Source organism: Phacochoerus africanus, chromosome 2 (assembly GCF_016906955.1).
Source record: "Phacochoerus africanus isolate WHEZ1 chromosome 2, ROS_Pafr_v1, whole genome shotgun sequence".
In the NCBI taxonomy this organism is placed as follows: domain Eukaryota; kingdom Metazoa; phylum Chordata; class Mammalia; order Artiodactyla; family Suidae; genus Phacochoerus; species Phacochoerus africanus.
In genome coordinates, this window is record NC_062545.1 from 279,925,580 (window position 1) to 279,950,189 (window position 24,610).

At 51.4% G+C, this 24,610-nt stretch overlaps 1 protein-coding gene across 2 annotated transcripts in view; it reads left to right on the plus strand.

The window, feature by feature from the left end:
* CACNA1B (calcium voltage-gated channel subunit alpha1 B) overlaps positions 1-24,610 on the plus strand; it is a 197,585-nt gene that overhangs the window by 124,342 nt on the left and 48,633 nt on the right. For both annotated transcript variants that reach the window (XM_047769115.1, XM_047769117.1), the window contains exons 25-34: positions 10,035-10,131; positions 11,466-11,626; positions 11,754-11,891; positions 12,496-12,697; positions 12,904-13,068; positions 13,262-13,372; positions 13,684-13,767; positions 20,360-20,365; positions 23,732-23,848; positions 24,254-24,319. In XM_047769115.1, the coding sequence (XP_047625071.1) occupies positions 10,035-10,131; positions 11,466-11,626; positions 11,754-11,891; positions 12,496-12,697; positions 12,904-13,068; positions 13,262-13,372; positions 13,684-13,767; positions 20,360-20,365; positions 23,732-23,848; positions 24,254-24,319 (1,147 nt within the window). The remainder of the gene's footprint in view (positions 1-10,034; positions 10,132-11,465; positions 11,627-11,753; positions 11,892-12,495; positions 12,698-12,903; positions 13,069-13,261; positions 13,373-13,683; positions 13,768-20,359; positions 20,366-23,731; positions 23,849-24,253; positions 24,320-24,610) is intronic.

Consider the following 24,610-nt stretch of genomic DNA (forward strand, 5'->3'; position numbering starts at 1 on the left):
GAAGAGCCTCCCTAGAGTGCTGTGCATCTCCCTGGGTGAGAGCCCACTTACCTGAAATCCAGAGACGGTAAAAGAGAGCTCCAAGGGTACAAAAGCATCGCATGCGAGATGGGATTATGATGGTGGAGTAGAAGGACTGGAGCTCAACTTCTCTCATGAAAACAACAAAATTACAACCAACTGTGAAACAGCCATCAACAAAATAGACTGGCAACTGCCAAACAGATATCCTATACTAAAAGATAAAGAAGAAGCCACATCAGGATGGTAGGAGGGGGCACCTGTGCAAGTAAGCAATCCCATACACCCCATGTGGGCAACCCACAGACTGGAAAGACTCACCCCCAGGAGATTCCCATGCCTGGGGATCTGGCATCGGGAGGAGCTCCTGGAGTATTTGGTGTCGAAGGCCAGCAGGGCTTGTGCGCAGGAGTGCCACAGGACTGGGGTAAACAGACTCTACTTTTGGAGGGTGCACACAGGCTTTCATGTGCACTGGGTCTCAGGACAAAGCAGAGACTCCATAGGAATCTGGGTCAGACCTACCTGCAGATCTTGGAGGATCTCCTGGGAAAAGAGGAGGCACATTTGGAGGCAGAGGTCTTGGGAATAATCATCAGCGTGAATTCCCCTGGAGGTGGGGATTTTGGAAACACGTGGCCCTATCTATCAGGGCTTATAAGCCCCAGGGCAAACAATAACCAGGTGAACATAGACCCACCCATCAGCAAACAGGCTGCCTAAAGACCACCAGGCACACAGCTGCCTCTAATCTCACCCAGAGACAATGCCCCACACACCAAAGGGATAGGAATCAGCTCCACCTACCAGTGGGCAGGTACCAGTTCCTCCCATCAGTAAACCTGCAGCAACCCCCCTTATCAACTTTAGCCACAAGGGGGGCAGATGTCAGAAGCAAGAGAGGCGCAGGTACCAGTTCCTCCCATCAGTAAACCTGCAGCAACCCCCCTTATCAACTTTAGCCACAAGGGGGGCAGATGTCAGAAGCAAGAGAGGCTACAATTCTATTGCCTACAAAAAGGAGACCATGCAAAAAATCTATACAAAATGAAAAGGCAGAGAATTATGACCCAGATAAAGGAATGAGAAAAAAGCTCAGAAAAACAGCTAAGATTTGGAGATTAGCAACCTCAATGAAAAAGACTTTAGGCTAATGATAGTAAAGATGATTCAAGATCTTGGAAATAAACTAGAAGCAAATATTGACAAATTACAAGAAACACTGAACAAAGAAATAGAAGATTTATAGATTAAGCAAGCAGAGATGCACAACACAACAACTGACATAAAAAAATCACTAGACAGACCCAATAGCAGAACACAAGAGGCAGAATGAATAAGCAAGGTGGAAGGCTGGCTGGTGGAAATCACTGATGTGGAATAGAAAAGAGAAAAAACATTGAAAATAAATGATGACAACCTAAGAGAACTCTGGGACAACTTTAAACACACCAACATCTGTATTATAGGGGTACCAGAAGAAGAAGGGAGAGAGAAAAGGCTAGAGGAAATATTTGAAGAGATAATAGCTGAAAACTTCTCTAATATGGAAAAGGAATCACTCACTCAAACTGAGGAAGCACAAGACTACCATATAAAATAAACCCAAGGAGGAACACCCCACGGCATAATATTTATCAAACTGACCAAAATGAAAGACAAAGAGAAAATATTGAAAACAGGGAAAAGAAGCAAATAACATACAAGGGAACCCCAATAAGGTTACTGGCTGATTTTTCAGCAGAAACTGCAGGCCAGAAGGGAGTGGCATGATAAAGTGATGAAAGGAAAAACCTCCAACCAAGATAACCCAGCAAGGCTCTCAATCAGATTTGAAGGAGAAATCAAAAGCTTTACAGACAAGCAAAAGCTGAGAGAATTCAGCACCACTAAACAAGCTTTACAACAAATACTAAAGGAACTTCTGTAGGTGGAAAAGAAAAGGCCAAAGCTAGAAACAAAAAATTTGCAAATGAAAAGACTCACTGGTAAAGGCATACATATCGTAAAGGTAGGAAATCATCCACACACAAATGTGCTACCAAAACCAGAAACGTGAGGAGAGGAGGGTACAAATGCAGGACACTGGAGATGCGCTTGCAATTAAGAGACCAACAACTTAAAACAATCTTGTATATATATACTCCTATATCAAAACTTCATAGCAACCACAAACCAAAAATCTATAATAGATACACACACAAATAAGCAATCTAAACGCAATACTAAAGACAGACATCAAACTGTAAGAGAACAAGAAAAGGGAAGAAAAAAGTCCAACCAAACCAAATCCAAAATAATTAAACAATATCAATAAAGCATACATATCAATAATTACCTTACATGTAAATGCACTAAATGCCCCAACCAAAAGGCACAGAGTAGCTGAATGGATATAAAAATAAGACCTTTATATATGCTGCCTTCAAGAGACCCACTCGGTTCTAGGGACACATATACATTGAAAGTGAGAGGATAGAAGAAATTATTCCATGCACACGGAATCAAAAAAAAGTTGGAGTAGCAATACTCACTTCTAATGATAAAATAGACCTTAAAATAAAGAATATTATAAGAGACAAAGATGGACAGTACATAATGATCAAAGGATAGATCCAAGAAGATACAACCATTGAAGGATATATGCACTTAACATAGGATCATCTCAATATATAAGGCAACTGCTAACAGCCTTAAAAGGTGAAATCTACAGTAACACGATAATAGTGGGGGACTTTGGTAACATCCCATTTACAGCAATGGACAGATCATCCAGACAGAAAATCAACAGGGAAACACAGCCCTTAACATGATGCATTAGACCAGATGGACTTAATAGATATTTATAGAATATTCCATCCAAAAGCAGCAGAATACACATTCTTTTCAACTGCTCATAGAACATTCTCTAAGATTACATTCTGGGCCACAAATCAAACCTTGGTAAATTTTAAAATATTGAAATTGTATCGAGCATCTTTTCCAACCGCAATGCTGTAAGACTGGAAATCAACAGCAAGAAATAACTGCAAAAAACACAGACACTTGGAGACTAAACAACATGCTACTAAACAACCAATGGAAGGAGTTCCCTTTGTGGCTCGGTGGAAACAAATCTGACTAGTATCTATAGGACACAGGTTCGATCCCTGGCCTCTCACTGGGTTAAGGATCCAGCATTGCTGTGAGCTGTGGTGTAGGTCACAGACACCACTCGGATCTGGCATTGCTGCAGCTGTGGTGTAGGCCAGTGGCTACTGCTCCCATTTGACCCCTAGCCTGGGAACCTCCAAATGCCACAGGTATGGCCCTAAAAAGACAAAACAAACAAACAACCCCCCCCAATGGATCACTGAAGAAATCAAAGAGGAAATTAAAAGAATACCCAGAAGCAAATCACAATGAAGACACAACAATCCAAAACCTGTGGGGTGCAGCAAAAGCAGTTCTCAGAGGAAAGTTTATAGCAATACAAGCCTATTTCAGGAAATAAGAAAAATCTCAAATAAACAACTTTACACCTAAAGCAACTAGGGAAAGAACAGACAAAACCCAGTGTTAGCAGAAGAAAAGAAATCGTACAGATCAAAGCAGAAATAAATGAAACAGCAACAAAGAAAACCATAGGAAATACCAATGAAACTGAAAGCTGGTTCTTTGAAAAGATCAATAAAACTGATAAACCCATAACAAGATGACTCATCAAGAATAAAAGAGAGGACTCAAATCAATAAAATTAGAAATGAAAAAGGAGAAGGTACAATGGACATCACAGAAATACAGAGGCTCAAAAGAGACTACTACAAGCAACTATATGCCAATAAAGTGGACAACCAAGAAGAAATAGAAAAGAAGAATGGACCAGTCACAAGTGCTGAAATTGAAACTGTGATTTAAAAACGTGCAACAAACAAAAGTCCAGGGCCAGATGGCTTCACAAGTGAATTCTATGAAACATTTAGAGACGTTAACATCTATCCTTCTGAGACTATTCCAAAAAATGGCAGAGGAAGGAACGCTCCCAAACTCATTCTATGAGGCCACCATTACTCTTGATACCAAACCAGACGAAGATACCACAAAAAAAAGAAAATTCCAGGCCAGTATCACTGATGAACATAGCAGCAAAAATCCTCAACAAAACACTAGCAAACCGAATCTAGTGATACATTAAAAGGATCATACATTATGATCAAGTAGGATTTATCCCAGGGATGCAAGGATTTTTAAATATCTGCAAATCAGTCAGTGTGACACACCATATTAACAAACTGAAGAATAAAAACTGCATGATCTTCTCAATAGATGCAGAAAAAGCTTTTGACAAAATCCAACACCCATTTCTGATTGAAAACCCTCCAGAAAGTGGGCATAGAGGGAACCTACCTCAACATAATAAAGGCCATATATGACAAACCCACAGATAACATCATTCTCAGTGATGAAAAGCTGAAAGAATTCCCGCTGAGATCAGGAACAAGACAAGGATGTCTGCTCTTGCCACTTCTATTCAACATAGTTTTGAAGTCCTAGCCATGGCAATCAGAGATGAAGGAGAAATAAAAGGAATCCTCATAGGAAAAGGAAGAAGTAAAACTATCACTGTTTGCAGATGACATGATACTATACCTAGAAAATCCTAAAGATGCTACCAGAAAACTGTTAGAGCTCATCCATGAATTCGGTAAGGTTGCAGGATACAAAATTAATACACAGAAATCAACTACATTTCTATATACTAACAGTGAAAGATCAGAAAGAATTCTGGAAATAATCCCATTTACCATAGCATCAAACAAAACAAAACAAAACCTAGAAATAAACCTGCCTAAAGAGGCAAAACTATAAGACACTGATGAAAGATATCAAAGATGACACCAACAGATGGAAAAATATACCAGGCTTTTGAATTGGAAGAATCAATATTGTCAAATGACTATACTACCCAAGGCAATCTAAAGATTCAGTGCAATCCCTGTCAAACTACCAATGGCATTTTTCACAGAACTAGAAAAAAATATTTTAAAGTTTATTTGGAAAACACAAAAGACCCCAAATAGCCAGAGCAATCCTGAGGAAAAAAAAAATGGAACTGGAGGAATCAGTCTCCCTGACTTCAGACTATATTACAAAGCTACAGTCATCAAAACCATATGGTATTGGCACAAAAACAGAAATATAGATCAGTGGAACAGGATAGAAGGCCCAGAATTAAACCCATGCACCTATGGTCAACTTATCTGTGACAAAGGAGGCAAGAATATACAATGGAGAAAAGACAGTCCCTTCAATAAGTGGTTCTAGGAAAACTGGACAGTGGTGTGTAAAAGAATGAAATTAGAACACTAACACCATACCCAGCAGTAAACTCAAAATGGATTAAAGACCTAAATATAAGACTGGATACTGTAAAACTCTTGGAGGAACACATAGGCTGAATACTGTCTGACATAAACCATAGCAATATCTTCTCAGAGTCACTTCCTAGAGTAATGACAATAAAAACAAAAGTAAACAAATGGGACCTAATTAAACTTAAAAGTTTTTGCACAGCAAAGGAAACCCAAACTAAAATACAACCCACAGAATGGGAGCAAATATTTGCAAAGGAAATGACTGACCAGGGATTAATCTCCAAAATATATAAACACCTCCTGCAGCTTGATACCAAAAAAAAAAAAAAAAAAAAACCAAACAAACCAGACAACCCCATCAAAAAATAGGCAGAAGATCTAAACAGACAATTCTCCAAAGAAGACATACAGATGGCCAAAAAACACATGAAAATCTTTCAACATCACTCATTATTAGAGAAATGCAAATCAAAACTACTATGAGGTGTCACCTTACACCAACCAGAATGGCCATCATCAAAAAGTCTACAAACAATAAATGCCGGAGAGGGTGTGGAGAAAAGGGAACCCCATTACACTGTTGGTAGGAATGTAAATTGGTGCAACCACTGTGGAAAACAGTATGGAGATTCCTCAGAAAACTAAAAATGGAATTATCATTTGATCCAGCAATCCCACTCCTGGGCATCTATCTAAAGAAAACCATGACTTGAAAAGATACACATACGCAAATGTTCATTGCAGCATTATATACAATAGCCAAGACATGCAAGCAGCCTAAATGTACTTCAACAGAGGAGTGGATAAAGAAGATGTGGTACATGTATGCAATGGAATATTACTCAGCCATAAAAAAGAATGAAGTAATGGCATTTGCAGCAACATGGATGGATCTAGAAATTATCTAAAGTGAAGTCAGTCAGACAATGAGACACAAACATCACATGCTATCACTTATAATGTGAATCTACAAAAAAGGATACAGTGAACTTATTTGCAGAACAGAAACAGACTCACTGACCTTGAAAAACTTATGGTTACCAAAGGAAACAGGTTGTTGGGGAGAGGGATGGACTGGGGGTTTGGGATGGAAATGTTCTAAAATCAGGTTGTGATGATGGTTGTATGACTATAAATACAATAAAAAAAAAAGCACCAAATGCCAAAAAACAAAAGATTCCAAAAAATAACCAGCAATATTTTAAATGCAAAGTCATAAAAAATATAATAATTTTACATACTGTTTTTGAAATTTTGTAGAAATCTCCTCACCAACATCTATGCATTGTTTAAGTCATATTAAATGTACTGTGATGGGCTCAGGAATGTGAAAACCAGCCAGTGGGGTTTGCTGAGGAGCCAGGAAAATCCAAGTAGCCATCTTGCTGCCGCCCCCACCTGCAGCCCTGACTGTTTAATTTACAGCCATTTTAAAATCTACTTTAATTTCTCTGATGCAGGAGCAGACTGTTGCCGTATTTCAAGGACATGAGAATGGCAGAAGTCTGGCCATGGGGGGTCATTTTTTGCAGAAGTGGAATCCACATGTGCCACAGTCCTTATAGATACTCTTGTGGCCGCTTTGCGTGGAGCCTGGGAGTGTCATTCACAGGCAGGTTGAGTCCTTTCGGTCTGGGCCTCAGTTTTGGCGACGCCATTTCAGAAGGCAATAATTCTGTATCACTTAACTTAGCAAGTTACTAAGAAGGTTTTGGAGACTGTTTTTAGTATACATAAGATGTAACTGTTGCTAAGGCGTTTGTCTCTGAACTCTCATCCCGCAGGTATATCTAAATCGTTTGCTCCCAACGATTATGTTTAGATTACCCGTGAAAAATTCGTGAGACATTACATAAAATCAGCCATCATTCGAGATTATTTCTTACTTTTTTTTTCTTGTTACACCTGTGGCATATGGAAGTTCCCAGGCCGAGGACTGAATCCGAGCCACAGCTGTGACCTATCCCATGGCTGCAGCACCACTGGATTCTTAACCCATTGTGCCCAGCTGGGGATCGAACCTGCGGGAATGCCTAAGTTATTTCTTTTTTGCTGACAAATTTTGCGACGGAGATAACGTGGATTTGACTTAGTAAACCCATGTATAATAAAACTTGCTAATCTGCATTATATTCAGTGTTGATAACTTTAAAGACACGCATGTTTCAATTAAACCAATGAACTTAAACTAGGTTTCATTTACCAAAGGTTATCCCAGATTGTATGAATTTGAGACGCATTTGTGTTAGTTTCTTTTATATTTATGATTTTAGAACACCCAATCCTTAGAAGTACTTGCCTTCAACTAAACAGAGCTCTCAAGGTAATTTTGGCAGTACCATCCAGAGACAGAAAAACATCACAACATAGCATATATAGACACAGACAAATATACAGATAGATACTAACAGAGACCTTCTAGTTACTAATATTTATGGGGAAGGTTTGTAAGATTTCTCCTTAGCCCAGTTTTCACATATCTCCTCTCCCCCTCCCTCTCCCTCTCTCTGCAAATTCCTAGACTTTAGTTCTTATTAAAAAAAAAATGTAGGAAGATGGTATGCTCAACTCTGGATATAAAGGATCACGTTGGAACAAATTTTATCCACCTGAGACCTACCCCGAACCCAGTCCCGTCCTAGAAGTCTGATCTTTAAATCGGATCCAGGCCAACTCTGGCCAACAAATGCCAAACATGTTCATGGACCTGGAAATTGTGGTGCGAAGGTCTGGGGCTTGGCTCTGGGCAGGACCCTCTGCTGGTTCAAGCTGACCTGCCTTGCGAAGGAGGACCAGTTCCACACACCCAGCAGGAGCTCGGGTGGAGAGGGACTCCCTGTGGACGTTGGGACGGCGAGGCAGGTGCAGAGGGTGTTTCTGTTTATCCCCGGAGCTGCGGGGCATCCCTGTATCCTGCCACGGCCAGCAGGTCTGTAAAAGCCAAGTTCAGCTGGGTAAACCTGCAGGTCTAAAGGGTTTATCCAGTGATTGATGAGCCCGGCAGCACCCCACCTGTGGCTAAAAAGCTGTTTACCATGCAAGCTGTGCACAATGGAAGGCCTTTCTAGAAAGTGGGCCAGAGAAGGTTATTGACAAAAGAAGAGAAAGGGTTGTTTGAGATGAGGCGACCTCACCAGCGCTGACCAGGAGGTTTTGTTCCTGGTCCGGGAAGGCCTGGTTTGCGTCCTGGGAGCACGTGGCTCCGCCTTGGGCTGCTGTTCTTTTTTCTCCCTCCTTCTGTTCCTCCCTCAACCCTGTTCCTCCTCCTCCTCCTCCTCCTCCTCTTCACACGGCAGGAAGGAGGTGGCTACTCTGTCAGCATCAGCGAGGGGCTTTCGGGGGAGAACCAGCCAGGCGGTCTCCAGCCAGACAAAGGCAGGAGCCGCAGCCGTGGGACATTCCGAGCTCAGAGCCCAGAGGGCTGCCTTCCTGCAGAGGCCTGCCCCAGAAATCTGCATTGCATGGGACGTCATGGCCACGTCTCTCCCCCCACACCCCTCAGGTGTCTGCCCGCCCACCCCGGAGCCTTATGCAGCCTCCTCTGTCCCCTTCTGTGTGCGGTGCTGGTCTCAGCAGGTCAGCGGGAGGAAGCCGGGCGGGGTGTCAGGAACCCTGTGGTGTTGGGAGTCACTGGTGTTCTGGAGACTGGGTTTCTCCCACCTGGCAGGTGGGGGTTTCGGCGGGGGTTTCGTTGAATTCTGGACTGTAGGCTTCGGCGGGTCTTGGGGCCAGAAAGGGGTTGGGGGGCCCCAGCTCTCCTTTCCACACACGGCCTGCCTGGGCCTTGCAGCTCCCTCTCCCCAGAGCGTGGCTGGTGCTCAAGGAAGACTACTGGGGGCCCTGCCCCCTCCCCATTTGCAGGCTCCTTGGAACCTGGGGGAAGGGACTGGCCTGGACCTGTGGTCCTAGACTTCAGAGCTCGCTTCTGGGTCTGGGCTTCTCTGCTGACACCCTCCCTGTCTGCGTCTCTCTTGATCTTGTCGCCGAGTCCCTGTCTGTCTCTGTGGCCCTTTCCCACTCTCCCGCTTCCTTCTCTGTTTCTCTCTCCCTTGGTTTCTCTCGCTTCCTGTATCTGCCCCATCTCTTGCTTTGCCTCCGTCTTTATCCACCTCTGTCTCTTTCTTAGCCCCTGTCCTCCCCGCTTCCCCCTCGCTGCCGCCCCGCGGGCCTCGTCACTCGCCCTCGCCCTTTCTGGCACTTTTACAGCATCAGCAGGCGCCTCAGGGCAGCCGAGGGAGCACAGGAAGGGAGGCCCTCCCTCCACAGGGGGTGAGAGGCAGGAGGAGCCAGCCCTTGCAGAAGGCTCCAGCACTGATGGACACGGTGTCCCACTGCTCATGGGCTTCCTCGGGCAGGCCCCGCCCTCCCCTTTATCCCCACTGCAGGTCTCGGCACAGTTGCTGGAGGAGGCTGGTTTGGGGGTAGGTGCTGGGGGTGCAGGGATGATGTGGTCCCACCCAGACGCTCAGCTCTCCCTGTGCACCAGGTGTTGTTGACCTGTCTCCAGCCCCTGTCCACTCGGGTGAGGCCTTGGCCAGGCAGCCTGTGGGAGGCGATGTATTGGCCTGTGGTGCCTGCAGGGCCGAGGCTCCCTGTCCCCAGGTCCTCTGGGCACAGGTGTGACCCTCCCTGTCTACATGGGTGGCTTCTCCCTTCTAGAGGCTCCAAAGGGAAAGACATCAACACCATCAAGTCGCTGAGGGTCCTGCGTGTGCTGCGGCCACTCAAGACCATCAAGCGGCTGCCCAAGCTCAAGGTGAGAGCCTGGAGTGGGGTTTGGGGGTGTGTGTGCATGTGCACATGTGTGCCTGTACCTGGCCCGGCCCCCTGCAGCTTCCCACATGGGGTGGGGATGAGTGGAGTGAAGGGGGCCCCACGCTAAGGAGGCCCAGCGTTGTTTCCCTGGGACAGGCTCTGTGACCCTCTCCCAAGGGGAGCTTGTTCTGCACACGTCCTGCGAGGCTCCTCTGCCTCACCTGGCGGCACCAGGTGGGCCAGAGCATTTCCATCAGCAGCTGTGGTGCAGGGGGAGGGGCTGCTGAGAGAGGTGGGGTCACAGGGGACGCGGAGAAGGCAAGGCTGCCCGAGAAGCATGGGCGTTGCTTTCGAGGTGTGCTAAAATCTCATGGTTGCTGATTGTGTGTTTAAATTCATTTGATCTTCCAAAACTGGATGTGGTTTGGGAGTTCCCGTTGGGGCCGGCAGGTTAAGAACCCAACTAGTATCCATAAGGATGAGGGTTCGATCCTGGGCCTTTGTCAGTGGGTTAAGGATCCAGCGTTGCTACAAACTATGGTAGCAACTATTGCAGATGTGGCTCAGATCGGGCACTGCCGTGGCTCTGGTGGAGGCCGGCAGCTGTAGCTCTGATTCAGCCCCTAGCCTGGGAACTTCCACATGCTGCAGGTGCGGCCCTAAAAAGACAAAAAAACAAAACCGCACCCTGGATGCACTGAAGTGTTGTGAACAGCTTGGCCGTGCAGCCATGGAGACGTTAAGTGAAGTGGAAGCTGATAGAGGCGGTTTGCTGATAACCTGTGTGCGAGGGGCCACGACGGGGGTGACCGGTCAGCCAGGGTCCCTCTGCTTCGGGTGGGGACTTGGCCCTGGTGTGTGGAGCGTGCCGGGCAGTGTCTCAGGAGACGCTTGTGGATCTGCCCCTGTACACGGCAGTGCAGGGTCAGGGCCTCTCCTCCACTCTGGGAACCAGGAACCAGGAACCAGGGCCAGGGCAGCAGGGAAGGGCCCCTGAGAGCCATGAAAGCGGAGCCTCCGGATGGGCAGAACCTGAGAGGAGGCCTAGGCAAAGGGCCAGAGTCTCCTCTGGCCTCCCCTCCTGGGCTGGCCACAGCCTCGCTGCCCTCCCGCCCCACCGGGTGCCCGCGGCCGGGCGGCTGCGGCCCCGGCCCTGCTCCCTTCCCTCCGTGTCCGCTCCCGAGCTCTGGCCAGGCGCAGCGTCTGGCCCGCGGGCCCCAGCACCTTTCCCAGCACCCCGGCCCCCCCCACCGGCCCGGGGGCCCCCTGGAGGGAGGGCGGCGCAGGCGGCCCCCCGCGGGGCGGGGCCTGGGCCCTGACGGCTGCCCCCGCCAGGCGGTGTTCGACTGCGTGGTGAACTCGCTCAAGAACGTCCTCAACATCCTGATCGTCTACATGCTCTTCATGTTCATCTTCGCCGTCATCGCCGTGCAGCTCTTCAAGGGGAAGTTCTTCTACTGCACGGACGAGTCCAAGGAGCTGGAGCGGGACTGCAGGTGGCCCCTCTGTGCCCGGCTCTGCCCGTGCCCTGCCCGCCCTTCCCAGAAGTCGGCTGGCCGCAGCTGCGTGGGTCTGTGCGGATCCTGTGTCTCTAGCCTCTGACGTCCTGTGTCCCATTCCCAGGGGCCAGTACCTGGATTACGAGAAGGAGGAGGTGGAAGCCCAGCCCAGGCAGTGGAAGAAATACGACTTCCACTACGACAACGTGCTCTGGGCCCTGCTGACCCTGTTCACGGTGTCCACGGGAGAAGGCTGGCCCACGTGAGTGCCCGCGCTCCTCGTGGCCGGCCAGGCCAGGGCAGGGGCAGCTGGGCAGGGAGGCTTGGAGTCGAAGCTCGTAGCCCGCAGGCTTTTATACGCACCAGTGGGCAGTGGCCGCGCCTTATGAGAGTGGGCAGCCTGGGAAGAGGAGGAGAGTGGGCCCAGAGCGCCGCCCCCGGAGCTCCTGAAAATCCGTCTGCGGCTGGAGGCTGGAGGGAAGATGGCCTCTTCAGTGTCTCCCCGTGTGGCCACTGGCCTCCGAAGGGCAGCCGGAGGGATGTCTGTGTTCAGTGCCACCCTGGGTGGCAGGGGGCTTCCTTGGGTGCTGAGAGGACCACCCCTCAGAAGATAGGGTCGATGCTGAAGACAGGTGAGGCTGGGTGTGAGCAGGTGGCCTGCTGTGAGGTAGGAGGGAGCAGAGCAGCACAGGACCACTGGGCCTCGTCCATCTCACCTTCTGCGGGGAGGACTTCAGGCACCTGGAGGGCACCCACCCCAGGCCCCCCCCCCAGCAGACCCGAGGGCAAGCCCTACCGGGAAGGCAGCCCACCACCAGTAGGCCCGTCCCTGGGCTCAGCTCGGCTTGACATTGCTCTTGGCCCAGGGTCCTGAAGCACTCGGTGGACGCCACCTACGAGGAGCAGGGCCCCAGCCCCGGGTACCGCATGGAGCTCTCCATCTTCTACGTGGTCTACTTCGTCGTCTTCCCCTTCTTCTTTGTCAACATCTTCGTGGCCTTGATCATCATCACCTTCCAGGAGCAGGGGGACAAGGTCATGTCGGAGTGCAGCCTGGAGAAGAACGAGGTAGGCGCCCTCTCTGCCCCGTCTCCCCGCGGGCTCCCTCCCGCGTGGGCGTCTTCGCCCTCAGGCGGCTTTGGCGGCTGCTGTGGCCAGCGCGGGGCAGCGGGCGGCGCGTGTGGTCGGCGCACGCCCCGGAGGAGGCTCTGCGCGCGGATGAGCGGCCGAGGCTGTGCAGGGTCCCAGCTCCGGGTGCTCCTTCTCCCGCGCAGAGGGCTTGCATCGACTTCGCCATCAGCGCCAAGCCCCTGACGCGGTACATGCCCCAGAACAAGCAGTCGTTCCAGTACAAGACCTGGACGTTCGTGGTCTCGCCCCCCTTCGAGTACTTCATCATGGCCATGATCGCCCTCAACACCGTGGTGCTGATGATGAAGGTGCCCGGGCCCGTCCCCGTCTGCAGTGGGCTGGGCGGCGAGAAGGGTCTGTCCGGGAGAAGGGGCAGCGGCGCGGGGCGGGAGGGGGCGGGGCGGGAGGGGGCGGCGCGGGCCCAGCAGGGGCGCCTGAGCCCTGGCGGGAGGCCATCGGGGCCCCCGAGCTGTGGCCGACGGCGCTCCCTCCCGCGCACAGTTCTACGACGCGCCCTACGAGTATGAGCTGATGCTGAAGTGCCTGAACGTTGTGTTCACGTCCATGTTCTCCATGGAGTGCATGCTCAAGATCATCGCCTTCGGGGTGCTGGTACGTGTCTGCGTCCTGGCCGCCCTCTGTGGGGCCCTCCGGGGGCTCCCAGTGTGGAGCTGGGGCTTCCCCGAGCCCTCAGGGCCCTGGTGACCCTGCAGGGGCGAGGGGCTGGGGTTCTCTCTGCACGCGCGGCTCTCTGCTCCGCACGGGCCCAGGCCCTGAGGTGCCGTGGGCCCTGCTTGCCTGCCCGGCCCGTGCTCTCCCACCTGAGGGGGCCCAGCGGTCCCCTCGGCCCCTTCCTGCTCAGGGGTCACCGCCTGCGACTCCGTGTCTGTCCACTGGCACTGACTGCCCTTCTTTCTCTCCAGAACTATTTCCGAGATGCCTGGAACGTCTTCGACTTTGTCACTGTGTTGGGAAGTATTACTGATATTTTAGTAACAGAGATTGCGGTAAGTGGCACTTCCCGCCCTCCCCCAGGCCCCAGAGTGCTTTCCAGAGGGTGCGCCTCTTTGCTCCGCCTCTGGAGCGAGTTCCCTGGGAGCGCCTCTCCAGGGGTGGGGCTCAGGCATGGGGTGTCCTCTCGACAGACACTTTTCTCTGAATAAGAAATGGGTTCCCAAAAGTCCTTCCGGGCTGGTGGCCTAAGAATCACCTGGGAGGGCCATGGTGACAAGTGACTAGGAAGATAGGCTCTTTTACATCTGGGTGTGTCCGATACCCATGTAGCTAACAACTGGCACCAAAAACAGGCAGACTCAAACCAGTAAGAATTTAGACTATTTCAAAGTGTCAGGGTTTTTTTTTTTTTAACCTGTACAAATACATATATATGTGTATGTGTGCATTTGTGTATGCTGGAGTTGCTCATTCTTATTAAAATACATGTATTATATCTAAAAACTGGTTGCTGGAGCATGAACTAGTCTCAACAAATTTGAAAGAATCTGAGTCATAAAGCAATATTCTTGGAGTTCCCATTGTGGGTCAGTGGAAATGAATCTGACTAGTGTCCATGAGGATACAGGTTCAATACCTGGTTTCGCTCAGTGGGTTAAGGATCTGGGTTACAGACACAGCTTGGATTTAGTGTTGCTGTGGCTGTGGTGCAGGCCGGCAGCTACAGCTCCAGTTTGACCCCTAGCCTGGGAACTTCCATATGCTGCGGGTGTGTTCCTAAAAAGACAAAAAACAAAACAAAACAAACAAAGCAATATTCTTTAAGGACCGTGCATTAAGTTAGAATTCAACGTCAAAAACCAGTATCTGTCTTAGGTTCATTTTCTAGGAACAGACACTGAGGTGAGGGTTCTTGTAAAAGTTGCTTCTTAGGACGTGTTCCCAGGCAGAAGCCATGCAGAGAGGTTTGGCAGGTGCATGAGGGGAGAAGGACCAGGGGTGCTGTGGCTCCAGCTGGGTGTGGGTGTGAGTTGTTGGTCCCCAGGGGCTGTGGAGACAGGTGGGCACATGTCAGAGCTGCAGAACCCTCAGTGCCCACCAGTCCTTGGCCAAAGGCTGCGCCTGGGCTGTGTGTTCCCAGGGCCCTGGCTCCCCTGTGTGTGTCTCAAGCCAGGCGCAGAGGCTCTGGCAGCCTGAGCTGGTGGGGCTGAGGGGCTGCACAGCCACACAGGGGGCGTCTGTGTGCGGGCCTGGCTCCCCTCAGCCCTGTGCCCCCCTCACGTGGGGTTTATGGGCCTGTCTTCAGGTGGCGCTGGGCACTGTCTCTGAGAGGAGAGGGTGGTAGGACAGGTGGGTCATCTGCCACTGTGTCAGTGCCTGCATCATCTTCTCCCTCTGCCCCTCTGGGGTCTGCTGCCCTGGCCACTGGTCTGGAAGGGTCTAGCCCTTCCTGCTGTGCAGCCCAAGCTCTACTTGCCATACCCTGTGTGGTTCTGGCTGCCGTGTTGGTCCAGTTACAGTCGAGACTAGTCCTGGGTTGTCTGGAAGGTCCCCCGGCAGCGCCCTGGTTTCCAGGCAGACTTCTTCCTGCCTCCCCCTGCAGTGGCAGCTCTGCCCTTTACTCCCTGACCAGACGGGAACTCTAGGAACCCAGGGGCCCACAGGGGAAGCTTCCTCTGCCTCCTCGAGCCAGGACCCCTTGATGTGCTTGATCTGAATTTGTGGAGATGACGAGCACAAAGTCCCACTGGATTCCTGGAGTGACCCCCTCTTTTCCTGGGTCCGTGCATTTTATGGGTGGGGTTCCCAGTATACCTTTTGGCCCTTGGTGCATCTTGAAGGGCAGCAGCCCAACCCATGAGGTACACCACCAAGCCATCCTCTTATCTGTGCCTGCCAGGGACTGTTCCAACATCTTGTCAGGCTGCCACCGCCTGAATGAAATGAGCATGACACGCAGTGGGTCCTGGGTCACCTACTGCTTGGCCCTCCTCTGCTTGCTCTGAACTGGTGTCACGTGGAGGCCACACTGGTACATCTCTGACCCTAGTGCGTCAGCGAAGGCAGACCCGCCCAGTTGTGAGTGATCCCGTTGAGACGGATCACTGCTATTCCCCTGTAGAAAACTTAGCTCCAAGCGGCTGGACGACAGCTTCAATCACGATCCCCCGGAGAGGCCTAGAATTGGCCTCTGCTCGTAGTGGGCAGTGTTCAGCACTGGCCACGGCTGGATCAGCCTTGCTAAAAGGAAGAGCCCAGCTGTATGGCCCAGGCACAGCTTTCATCCCAGCTGCCAGTCTCTGCATTTGTGGGTCTCTGTGTGCTTGTGGGCTGTCGAGGACACAGGCTTGCCAGCGTCTGTCAGTTAGCACCTCCTAAGGCCCATGGGCTTTTAGTGTCCCTCCAGCCGTGGGTGCCCTTGGTCGTGTTAATATGTGATGCAGAGACCTGCACACTGTGCCCATTCAGGGTCCATCTGGGTGCCTCTTCCCCAAACCTCGTTCCCTCCAGAGGCCTGGCCAGGCTTCAGCCCTTGGCTAGGATCCCATGATCTTTACCACAGGCGACTTCCTACTGCACAGGATCAGGTGCACCACCCAGAGCTCTGCTTCCCCGCTGTCTTTCAGGCTCATCCTGGTGGGGCTCTGGTGAGGCCTGCACCAGTATCAAGCTAACCCTCCAAAGCCAGGTTTGAGTTTTTCCTCCTAGCTTTGGTGACCATCCTGTGATGTGGTGGGGAGGGCACAAGCTGAGGAAGAGACAACGCAGGTGAAAGGATTGGGGGCCGGGCCACCTGCTGTGTGACTGTGCCCCTTGACTTGCTTAGGTGTGGCCCTGATGTAGCCGTTCCCCTGTGCTGGGTTGGTGGTGAGCCTGCAGCACACCACTTGTGAGGGCTATCTTTGGCTCCATAGACATGGATGCTTCTGAGTCAGACAGTTTCTGCAGGACCCTATAGCCGGGAGTGGCCCTGCTCACTGGTGATGTCTGCTGCAGATGACATGAATCTTTGTTCCAGAAGCCTAGGTGGCTGCATTGACTTCTTGGGGTGGGGGGCTTTCCAGGGCTCCATGTGTGTATTTATCTCCCACAGATGGCCCTGGCATGGTGGGCCAAGTGGCAGGGCTGATGACACTGCCCTGGGGATCTGCTCGAGAGCCCTCTCTTGCTCTGAAACCTGGCAGCTTTGTGTTGTCTGATAAATAGAGCTGTCTTTCCTAAGTGGTGTGTGCTGTCTTCAGAACCCACAGAGGCCTCCCAAGAGTAGGAGGTGTGAGGTGCAGTCGCTAGCTTGTTCTTGACCTCGGGGTCCACGTTCCGCGAGGCTGACTTCATGGGGTCACGGCAGTCTTGTACATTAGGTTTCCATCTGAAACGTGGGGAAAGGTCATTCCAGTCCTGTAGACGTTGTTCTAGAGGATAGAAAAGAGTGAGCATGTCCTGTTTGTATGAGACTGTTTGTCTTGATACCCAGATTTTTAAAAACGAGGGAGTATAAGAAAGGAAGAGTATAACCCATAGTCTTCCATTAGCAAGGACGCAGAAATCAAACAAGCAGGTGAGCAAACCAAATCCGACAGCACGTGGGAAGGAGTGCAGTCAGGCCTGTCCCAGGAACACAAGATTTCACAGCAGAAAGTCTTTCACTACAATTTACATTAAGAGGTCAAAGGACACTATTAATGTGATCCTATCACAAGCAAAGCAAAGAAATTCAATAAAAGTCGGAGCTTATTCATGGTAAAAATTATAAGCAATCTGGGAAGTATTAATGATGAGGAGCATTTACCAAAAAGTCATATGCCAACATCGTTCACAATGGCGAAACTTAAAAAGAAATCCCTTTAAAATCAGAAAAAGACAGCGATGTCTGTAACCAGCACTTCTTTTCAACATGGAACAATATTTCAGCAATTCAATAACTTTTATGTCAGCTCCATGAGGACAGAGATTTTTTTGTTTTGTTCTGCCTTTTCCCAGTGCTTAGAATAGTACCTGACACCCTGCAGGTATTCATAAATACTTGCTGAGTGAATAAGACAAGAAAAATAAATAAAGTCTATAAGATTTAGAAAAGGGTTAAACTATTCATTATTCACAAATGACATCATCTATGGATGAAATCTAGAATGGTCAAAAACTTATTAAATGTGAGATTACTCAAGTAAGTTTACTGCATTTCATTACAACATCAGCAGTCCTGACAATAAACCCTAACAAGATATGTGTGCAAGATCTTTGTGTGGAAAGTTCCTAAAGTTTATTGAGAGATATTAAAGAAGGCTTGAATAGATGAAGTTATATATGTTAATTAATAAGGAGTGTCAATATCATAGAGATGACAATTTTCCCCAATTGACATGTAGATTAAATGCAATTTCAATAAAAGTACCAATGATTTTGTTTTTGTTTCTGTTTGTCTCTTTGTTTTGGAATTTGACAAGCTGCTTCTAAACTTTATGAAAAAGAGCAAAGGCTCCCAAATAGCTGAGATGCTTAAAATAAGGAGGTGCCCTAGTGGTGCTGGGGGTGGAGGCTGCTCCTGCCAGCGAGGAGACTTGGGAGTAAAGCTGTAACAGTTAAGACCGTGTGCTGTGGGCACGGGGACAGCTGAAGAAGTCAGGGGGAGAGGCAAGAGCCTGGACTCAAACGCACCTGTTTATGGAAACCTGATGTGTGACTGTGACGTGTAGCTGGTGACCAAAGACAGGGAAGAAGAAATCGGACCTTGGTTCACACCGCTCAAAAGATATTGCAGATGGATGAAAAGACTTAAAGTTCGCAGATGAAACTGTAAACCTCTTAGAAGAAAATGTAAGAGATTATCTTGAGATAGGGACTGATTTGTTAAGAAAAAAATATATAAAGCACCAGCCATAATATCCGAGAGGATTTGGAGGGTTTTGTGAAGAGTGGCGCCATCTGGCTTGAGGCTGCCATGCAAGGCGTGGCGGAGGCAGCTCGACCCTTAGGGCCGTCTTTGCTGGGCTCCCCTGGAAGCAGATCCTGAGACAAGAACTCCATGCAGGTGCTCCATCTGGGAGGTGACCCCAGGAAGCCAGGGAGTGAGGAGGTGAGCAGGACGGCAGGCAGCCAGTGAAGGGTGCTGTCCCAGCAGTGATCATCGTAGCCCAGCCTGGCAGCTGGGGAGAGGGGTCCAGAGGGTTGTTTTTTACCCTTTATTAGTGTTGGGCCCCAGGTCCTGTGTCCTGGCCTGAGAAAATTCTCAGCAACAAAAATGTAAATGCTCACAGCTGGGCCCTGGGCCTCGGAGGGTGTGTGCGTGGCCAGGTGTCACTGCAGGAGCCAGGCAGAGGAGCTGGGAGCTGGGATGGAGCAAGACGTTGTCCAGTTCTGGGTGAAATTTTAAGCTGGAGCTTCAGGCTCCAGGGTCAGAAGTGGGTGTGAAAGACAAGGCAAGAATAACGTTGAACTTTCTCATCTCAGCGCCTGGATGAATGTACTGTCACTCATTGAAAAGGGAAAGAATTGTGAGAAACAGATTTGCTGACGGTCGGGCTGTACTTTGTATGCGCTGGAGTTGGGTCCTGGCGTCCTTCCTGGAGTCTCCCAGAAATAGCTCCCCCACTGTGACTTCTGACAGGCGCGCCATCTCCTTGGACCCAGGAATCTATTCCCCTGATAAGGGTCCAAACTCTGGGCTCTGGGCTGCAAGGACAGCTCTGGGGTTTGGTCACGTGGGTGCCTCCTCGACAGAGGGGTGACAGCAGGGGGCACCCACAGGGAGCAGGTGGGGCGCCTGGCTGATGTCACAGAGATGCTGTCTTCCAGGGCGCCTCTCCCAGAAAGACTGGTGACTGTCACCTAGTGTCTGTCCCTCAGGAGCTGGACATTCGAGGCAGGGCAGCTGGTGGGTGTTTGGGGCCTTGATGCCAACAAGCTCTCCAGGGCAGCCACCGACATCCCTGGATGCCCAGCGGGGCTGGCGGGAGGGCCAAGGAGCCACTTGCTCTGAAAGCTCAGCTGCCCGTGGCTGCTAGTGGTTCCAGAGGTCAGTCTTCACCCTGCTCTGCTTGGAGGAGAAACGAAAGCCATCCTGTGGATTTTGGTGTTTTGTTTTTCTTTTTCCATTTGTAGTCACTTCATATGTTACCTTGTGGATGCACTTTTTTTTCCTTAGGCAAAAATATGAGTGTCAGTTCCCACCCCTAACTTAAAAATCAGCATAGCGCAGCAGTCTCGCCCAGGGTCATGCCGAGAAAGCTGTCCACGCAAGCAGAAAACTGACATTGATTCTTTGCCTGGAAATAAAAAAATAAGTGTCTGTGAGTCATCTTTGGATTTGCATTACAAACAGGAATGCAAATGGTGCCACTCTTTGTAACCTGCAGATTTCGAAAATGTGTTTTGATTTGATACATTCTAAGCAAAATACGCAACGTTTACCAAAATCCTAAAAATTTCCAGTGAAGTATTCAGAGTTTGAGTTTTTACTTGTGTTGATGACTCATTTTCTCTTTTGTTTTCTGTTTTTGTTCAATTTACCTTAACCTACCTGCTGACTCACGCCACCCAACCAACATACAACGCGAAAACCATGTCTGTATGTTGCACGCCTGCTGCTCAAACATCCCAATTTGTAAATAATACGCAAATGTCCATCCATGAAAACATCACATATAGGAAACGGTTGGTTTCATGACTTTAAACAGTTCTTAAAGCTCCTCGCTTTGCTTGCTCTGCTCCCCCTTCCTCTGTTCTCTGTCAGCCCCGCCAGTGCCCCCCTGGGGTCAGACCCTGGTTGCACCCACCCCCTCTGGCCTCTGGTGCATGCTCCCTGGCCCCCCCAGGGACTTGAGCACAGAAGCTGGCCTTCAGCCAAGAGAGCAGGGAGGGGCTTCTGAGTGAGAGGCAGGTAAGTGTCCAGACTGGCTCGGAGTCGGGAGGATTTGTAGGATGTGAGTTTGGATCTGAACCCCCGAGTCCATGGTTTCTGCTGCACAGTTGTCCTTCTGCTCTGTCTCTGTCAGCAGCAGAGGGCTTGGCTCTGCACAGTGGCCTCTCACAAGGCCTCTCCTAGGGTCCTTCCTGGACAGACCCTTCCGTGGGGGCCTGGCTAGGGGCACTGGGCAGGGGGATTGGCCTGAGTAAAGACAGCAGAGTGCCAGGAGTCACCCGTGTCCTGGTCAGCGAGTGCATGTGGAGTGAGGCAGGTGGTGTGGCCGGGGCTCCTTCCAGGTGTCCCCTTGGGACACCTGAGGGGAGCAGAGATCCTGGGAGCCGGCCTAACCAAAGGGGCACCTGGAAACCCATGTAAAGTAGCAAATGTTTGAGATTCCTGCCTCAGAAAGTAAATGTTTGTGATACAGTGTTTCACAGTCTGAGCAGAAAACCTTGAGTTTTGAGAAAAAGCCATTTGTACCTGCAGCACTTTCTGCCCAAACTCCAGCTTTTGTCCCCCAGGCCCCTGCCCTGCCCCTCTCGTCCGCCCCCTGTGCCTTCTTGTGTCACCTGCCACCGCCCAGCATCCTGTGCGCGTCCTGTGCGCATGCAGGACCCATGGAGCTCTCTCCTCTCTGCCATTCGCCCGTGAGAACTAAGCTGAGGAAGGGAGCAGCTGTCCTGCCCTGTGGGCCTCACCCCTGCCCGAGTGTGGCCCCTGTGGCCTGGCACGCGTGCTCAGTCCGGGGGGAGGCCCCCGCTGTGCTGTGGCTCTGACCAGAGGCAGAGTGATGGGCGCCAGCCGGGCGGTGATGCAGGCCCTGAGCCTGTGGAGCTCTGTGGCTGGCGGGTCGATGCCTGGTGTGCTTAAGTTCTTTTTCTCAGTGAGTCCTTCCCCTGGGCTTGCGGTCCTAGCATTTCCGTCTTGGGGAGGAGGAGGCTGGCGCTCAGTGGAGCTGGGTGCCAGCTGCCATATTGAGGGCACAATCATGACCTCTCCTGGCTCAGAGGTGGGGCAACAAGGATGGGCCTGTCTCGGAAGTAGATGGAACTGCTCATGAGTGTGACAGAAACCATGGACTCTAGGGGGACGGGGCTGGCTGCGTCCAGAGGGGTTGGCTGAGGCCAGAGTGACCATGCACAGCCGAGGGGAGGCTGCCCTGTGCTTGCCCTGCTGTCCCGCATGCAGTTGCGTGGTGGTGCCTGGCAGCTCCTGCCTTGGGTGTGGCCGTGGTGTGCTCAGCCCATCACTGTGCTTGCAGCATCTGTGACGCCATCACCATCTGTCCTCATGGCTCTGTAGGGCTTGTCTGTCTGTTGGCGCCCCCACCCTCTCCTGGGTGCCCACTGGAACCCCCGAGAGAAAGAAGCCTGGGAGGAGGGGTGGGCTCCCGAGTTAATAAGGAGGAGTATGGCTGTCCGGGTCCCACATTTGGGTCACCAGCAGTTTGGATGAGCTGTGCCTTCCTGCTCGTTTTGGCATCTGTCCCTTTTTTCTTACCTGGAAGCCTTTCCCCCCAGTATCGCCAGGAAATCTTCTGTCTGTGCCAGCTGAGCAAATTGCTTTGGGTCCTGGCCCCGCCAGACCCACCCGAGCAGGTGGTTTCCAAGCGGAGACCCCTGAGGAGGCAGCCGCCTCCCTCCCTTGCCCTGCCTTATTGCTTGTACAGAGGACCTCCTGGCACCTTAGACAGTCCCCTTCACCCCTCTGCCCATCCTCCTGAGGTGGCTGGCTCATCTGAAAGTCTGCAGGGCCTGTGGGGGCTCAGATGGTGAGTGTGGACGTGTCTCGTGCATCCTCTCTACCCCTGAGATTACAAGTACACCCTCCAGGGTTGCACCCTGAGGTCCACTTCTCCCTTCTTGCTGATCTGGACTTCAGTGGTGCCTCCTGGTGCCTGCCAGTTGGCCCCTCTCACCATGGCATTGTCTAAAACCCGTGAGCCATCCCCCAGTGTAGCTGTAGGTCCCTTACCAGCAGAAACAGTCCAGAGGCCGTGGTGGGAACCAGAAAAGCCAGCCCCTGAGACAGGCAGACAAGGAGTGGAGTGAGAGCCATCTCTCCACGGATGCTGCATTCTGGCTGAGACCAGATGGGCAACCCTGGAGCAAAGCTGCACCACTCTGCCCAGGCTCGACCGCCTCCTGCACTGCTCTCCCACCACTGCTGCCTCATCCAATGCCTGTGCTCTCTTATCTCTGTATTTGATCACCGAATCTGGCAACACAGGGTGTCTAGCCTGAGCTGCCTGCATATTTTAAAAGAGCAAAGGATCAGGACGCTCTTAGGCTGCGTGTGGGCACCTGGCCTCTAAGCAGACAGGGCAGGAAGCCTCCTGGCCCTCAGGCAGCCCCATCTGCTCACAGACACCACTCAGAGCCCTGCCCTCTGGAAGGGGTGTGCCAGTAACTCAGCTGCCCCGGGCCAGCGTGGAAGCCTCACTCCCAGGTCAGCCATGGAGTCCAGAGATTGTTGGTTGTTTTGTGCCCGAATTTGAACCCTTTGGGTGAGGAAGCAGTGCTGGATGTCTTGGGCTCTCTGGAGCAGAGACCAGTTTGCGGTTGCAGAGGTCTCTCTCCCGATGTGTGCGGCAGGACCTCCTGTGGCCACTTGTCTGCAGGCACATGCAGCGGCCCCCGAGAAAGGTCTGCCCTTTGCTGGCCCCCAGGCAGGCAGGGGCCTTGCTGGCCAAGTGGGAGAGAAGGGTGTGGCCACCCAGCCTGGGGAGAGGCAGCCTGGCCTGGCACCTGGGCTGCTTGGCTGTGTCCTGCAAGAGGCGGACGGTGTTGGAGGCCCGGCCACAGGCGAGCTCCTGGCTCCACCCAGCAGCAGGGAGCTGCTTCATGGGGTTTTCCTGTCCCTCCCTGTGGAGGGCATTTCCCTGATTTGCTGCATGAGAAGTGGTTTGCAATGACCAGCTTTACTTTTGGAAGGTTTTCCAGTGGCTGATTGCTGCTTAGACCGTGAAGCGGTGACGTTTTGTTTCAGTCTCTCTCTTCACCCACTTTTCTTCGGGACCACGGTGACTCGGGGAGAGCTGGGTGGGGAGCAGCGGTCCTGGACGGCGGGCAGCTGATTTCCAAAGGCCAGAGCACAATTTTTCTTCCCTGCAGAACAACTTCATCAACCTCAGCTTCCTCCGCCTCTTCCGCGCTGCCCGGCTCATCAAGCTGCTCCGCCAAGGCTATACCATCCGCATCCTGCTGTGGACCTTCGTCCAGTCCTTCAAGGTGAAGGCGGGCTGGGCCCTGGCGGGGCCTGACCTGCCCTTGTCGTGCAGGCAGAGTGACTGTGCCGCCGCCACCAGAGCCGCCCTCCTCCAGACGGTGGGGGGCAGGGGGTGGGGCGCTCAGGTGCACACGTCCCCTGTGTCCTTTACAGAAGTTTGTCAAGATGCTGTTTTACAGAGTATCTTGTTCATGCTCACAAAAGGCTGAGGTGGGTTTTCTGACTCAGTTTGTGAATGAAGCAAGGGTGGTCACTTGGTGAAGGTGCCGGGTGATCACTGGGGGCAGATTTTTGGTCAGCCGAGGGCTCTGGCCTCAGGGATCCCCCATCATCCGTCTCATGACAAGGCCTGAGCAGGGTGGCGGGTGGCACTCCTGGAGCTGACCTGGCCTCCCGTGTCTCTGCAGGCCCTGCCCTACGTGTGCCTGCTCATCGCCATGCTGTTCTTCATCTATGCCATCATTGGCATGCAGGTGGGTGCAAAGGCTCCCTTCCCCGTGTGCTGTCCCGTGACGACAGTGTCGGGTTGGCTCTCAGCAGCACTTCCCCGAGCCACACGCTGTTTTAAGCTCTTTATGAACTTAATGCTCAGAAAGACTGTTCTGCGGATGGAGACACCCCCGCCCTGGGCCTGTGAGTGTGGTGCTGGAATTCTGCCAGGCTGAGCTAGGGTGCCAGGGGCATGTTTGACTGGGTGCTGGCCCCATGGTGGTGGAACGTTTGAGCACATGCACAAGGCGTCCAGTGGCTGTGGGGCAGCAGCC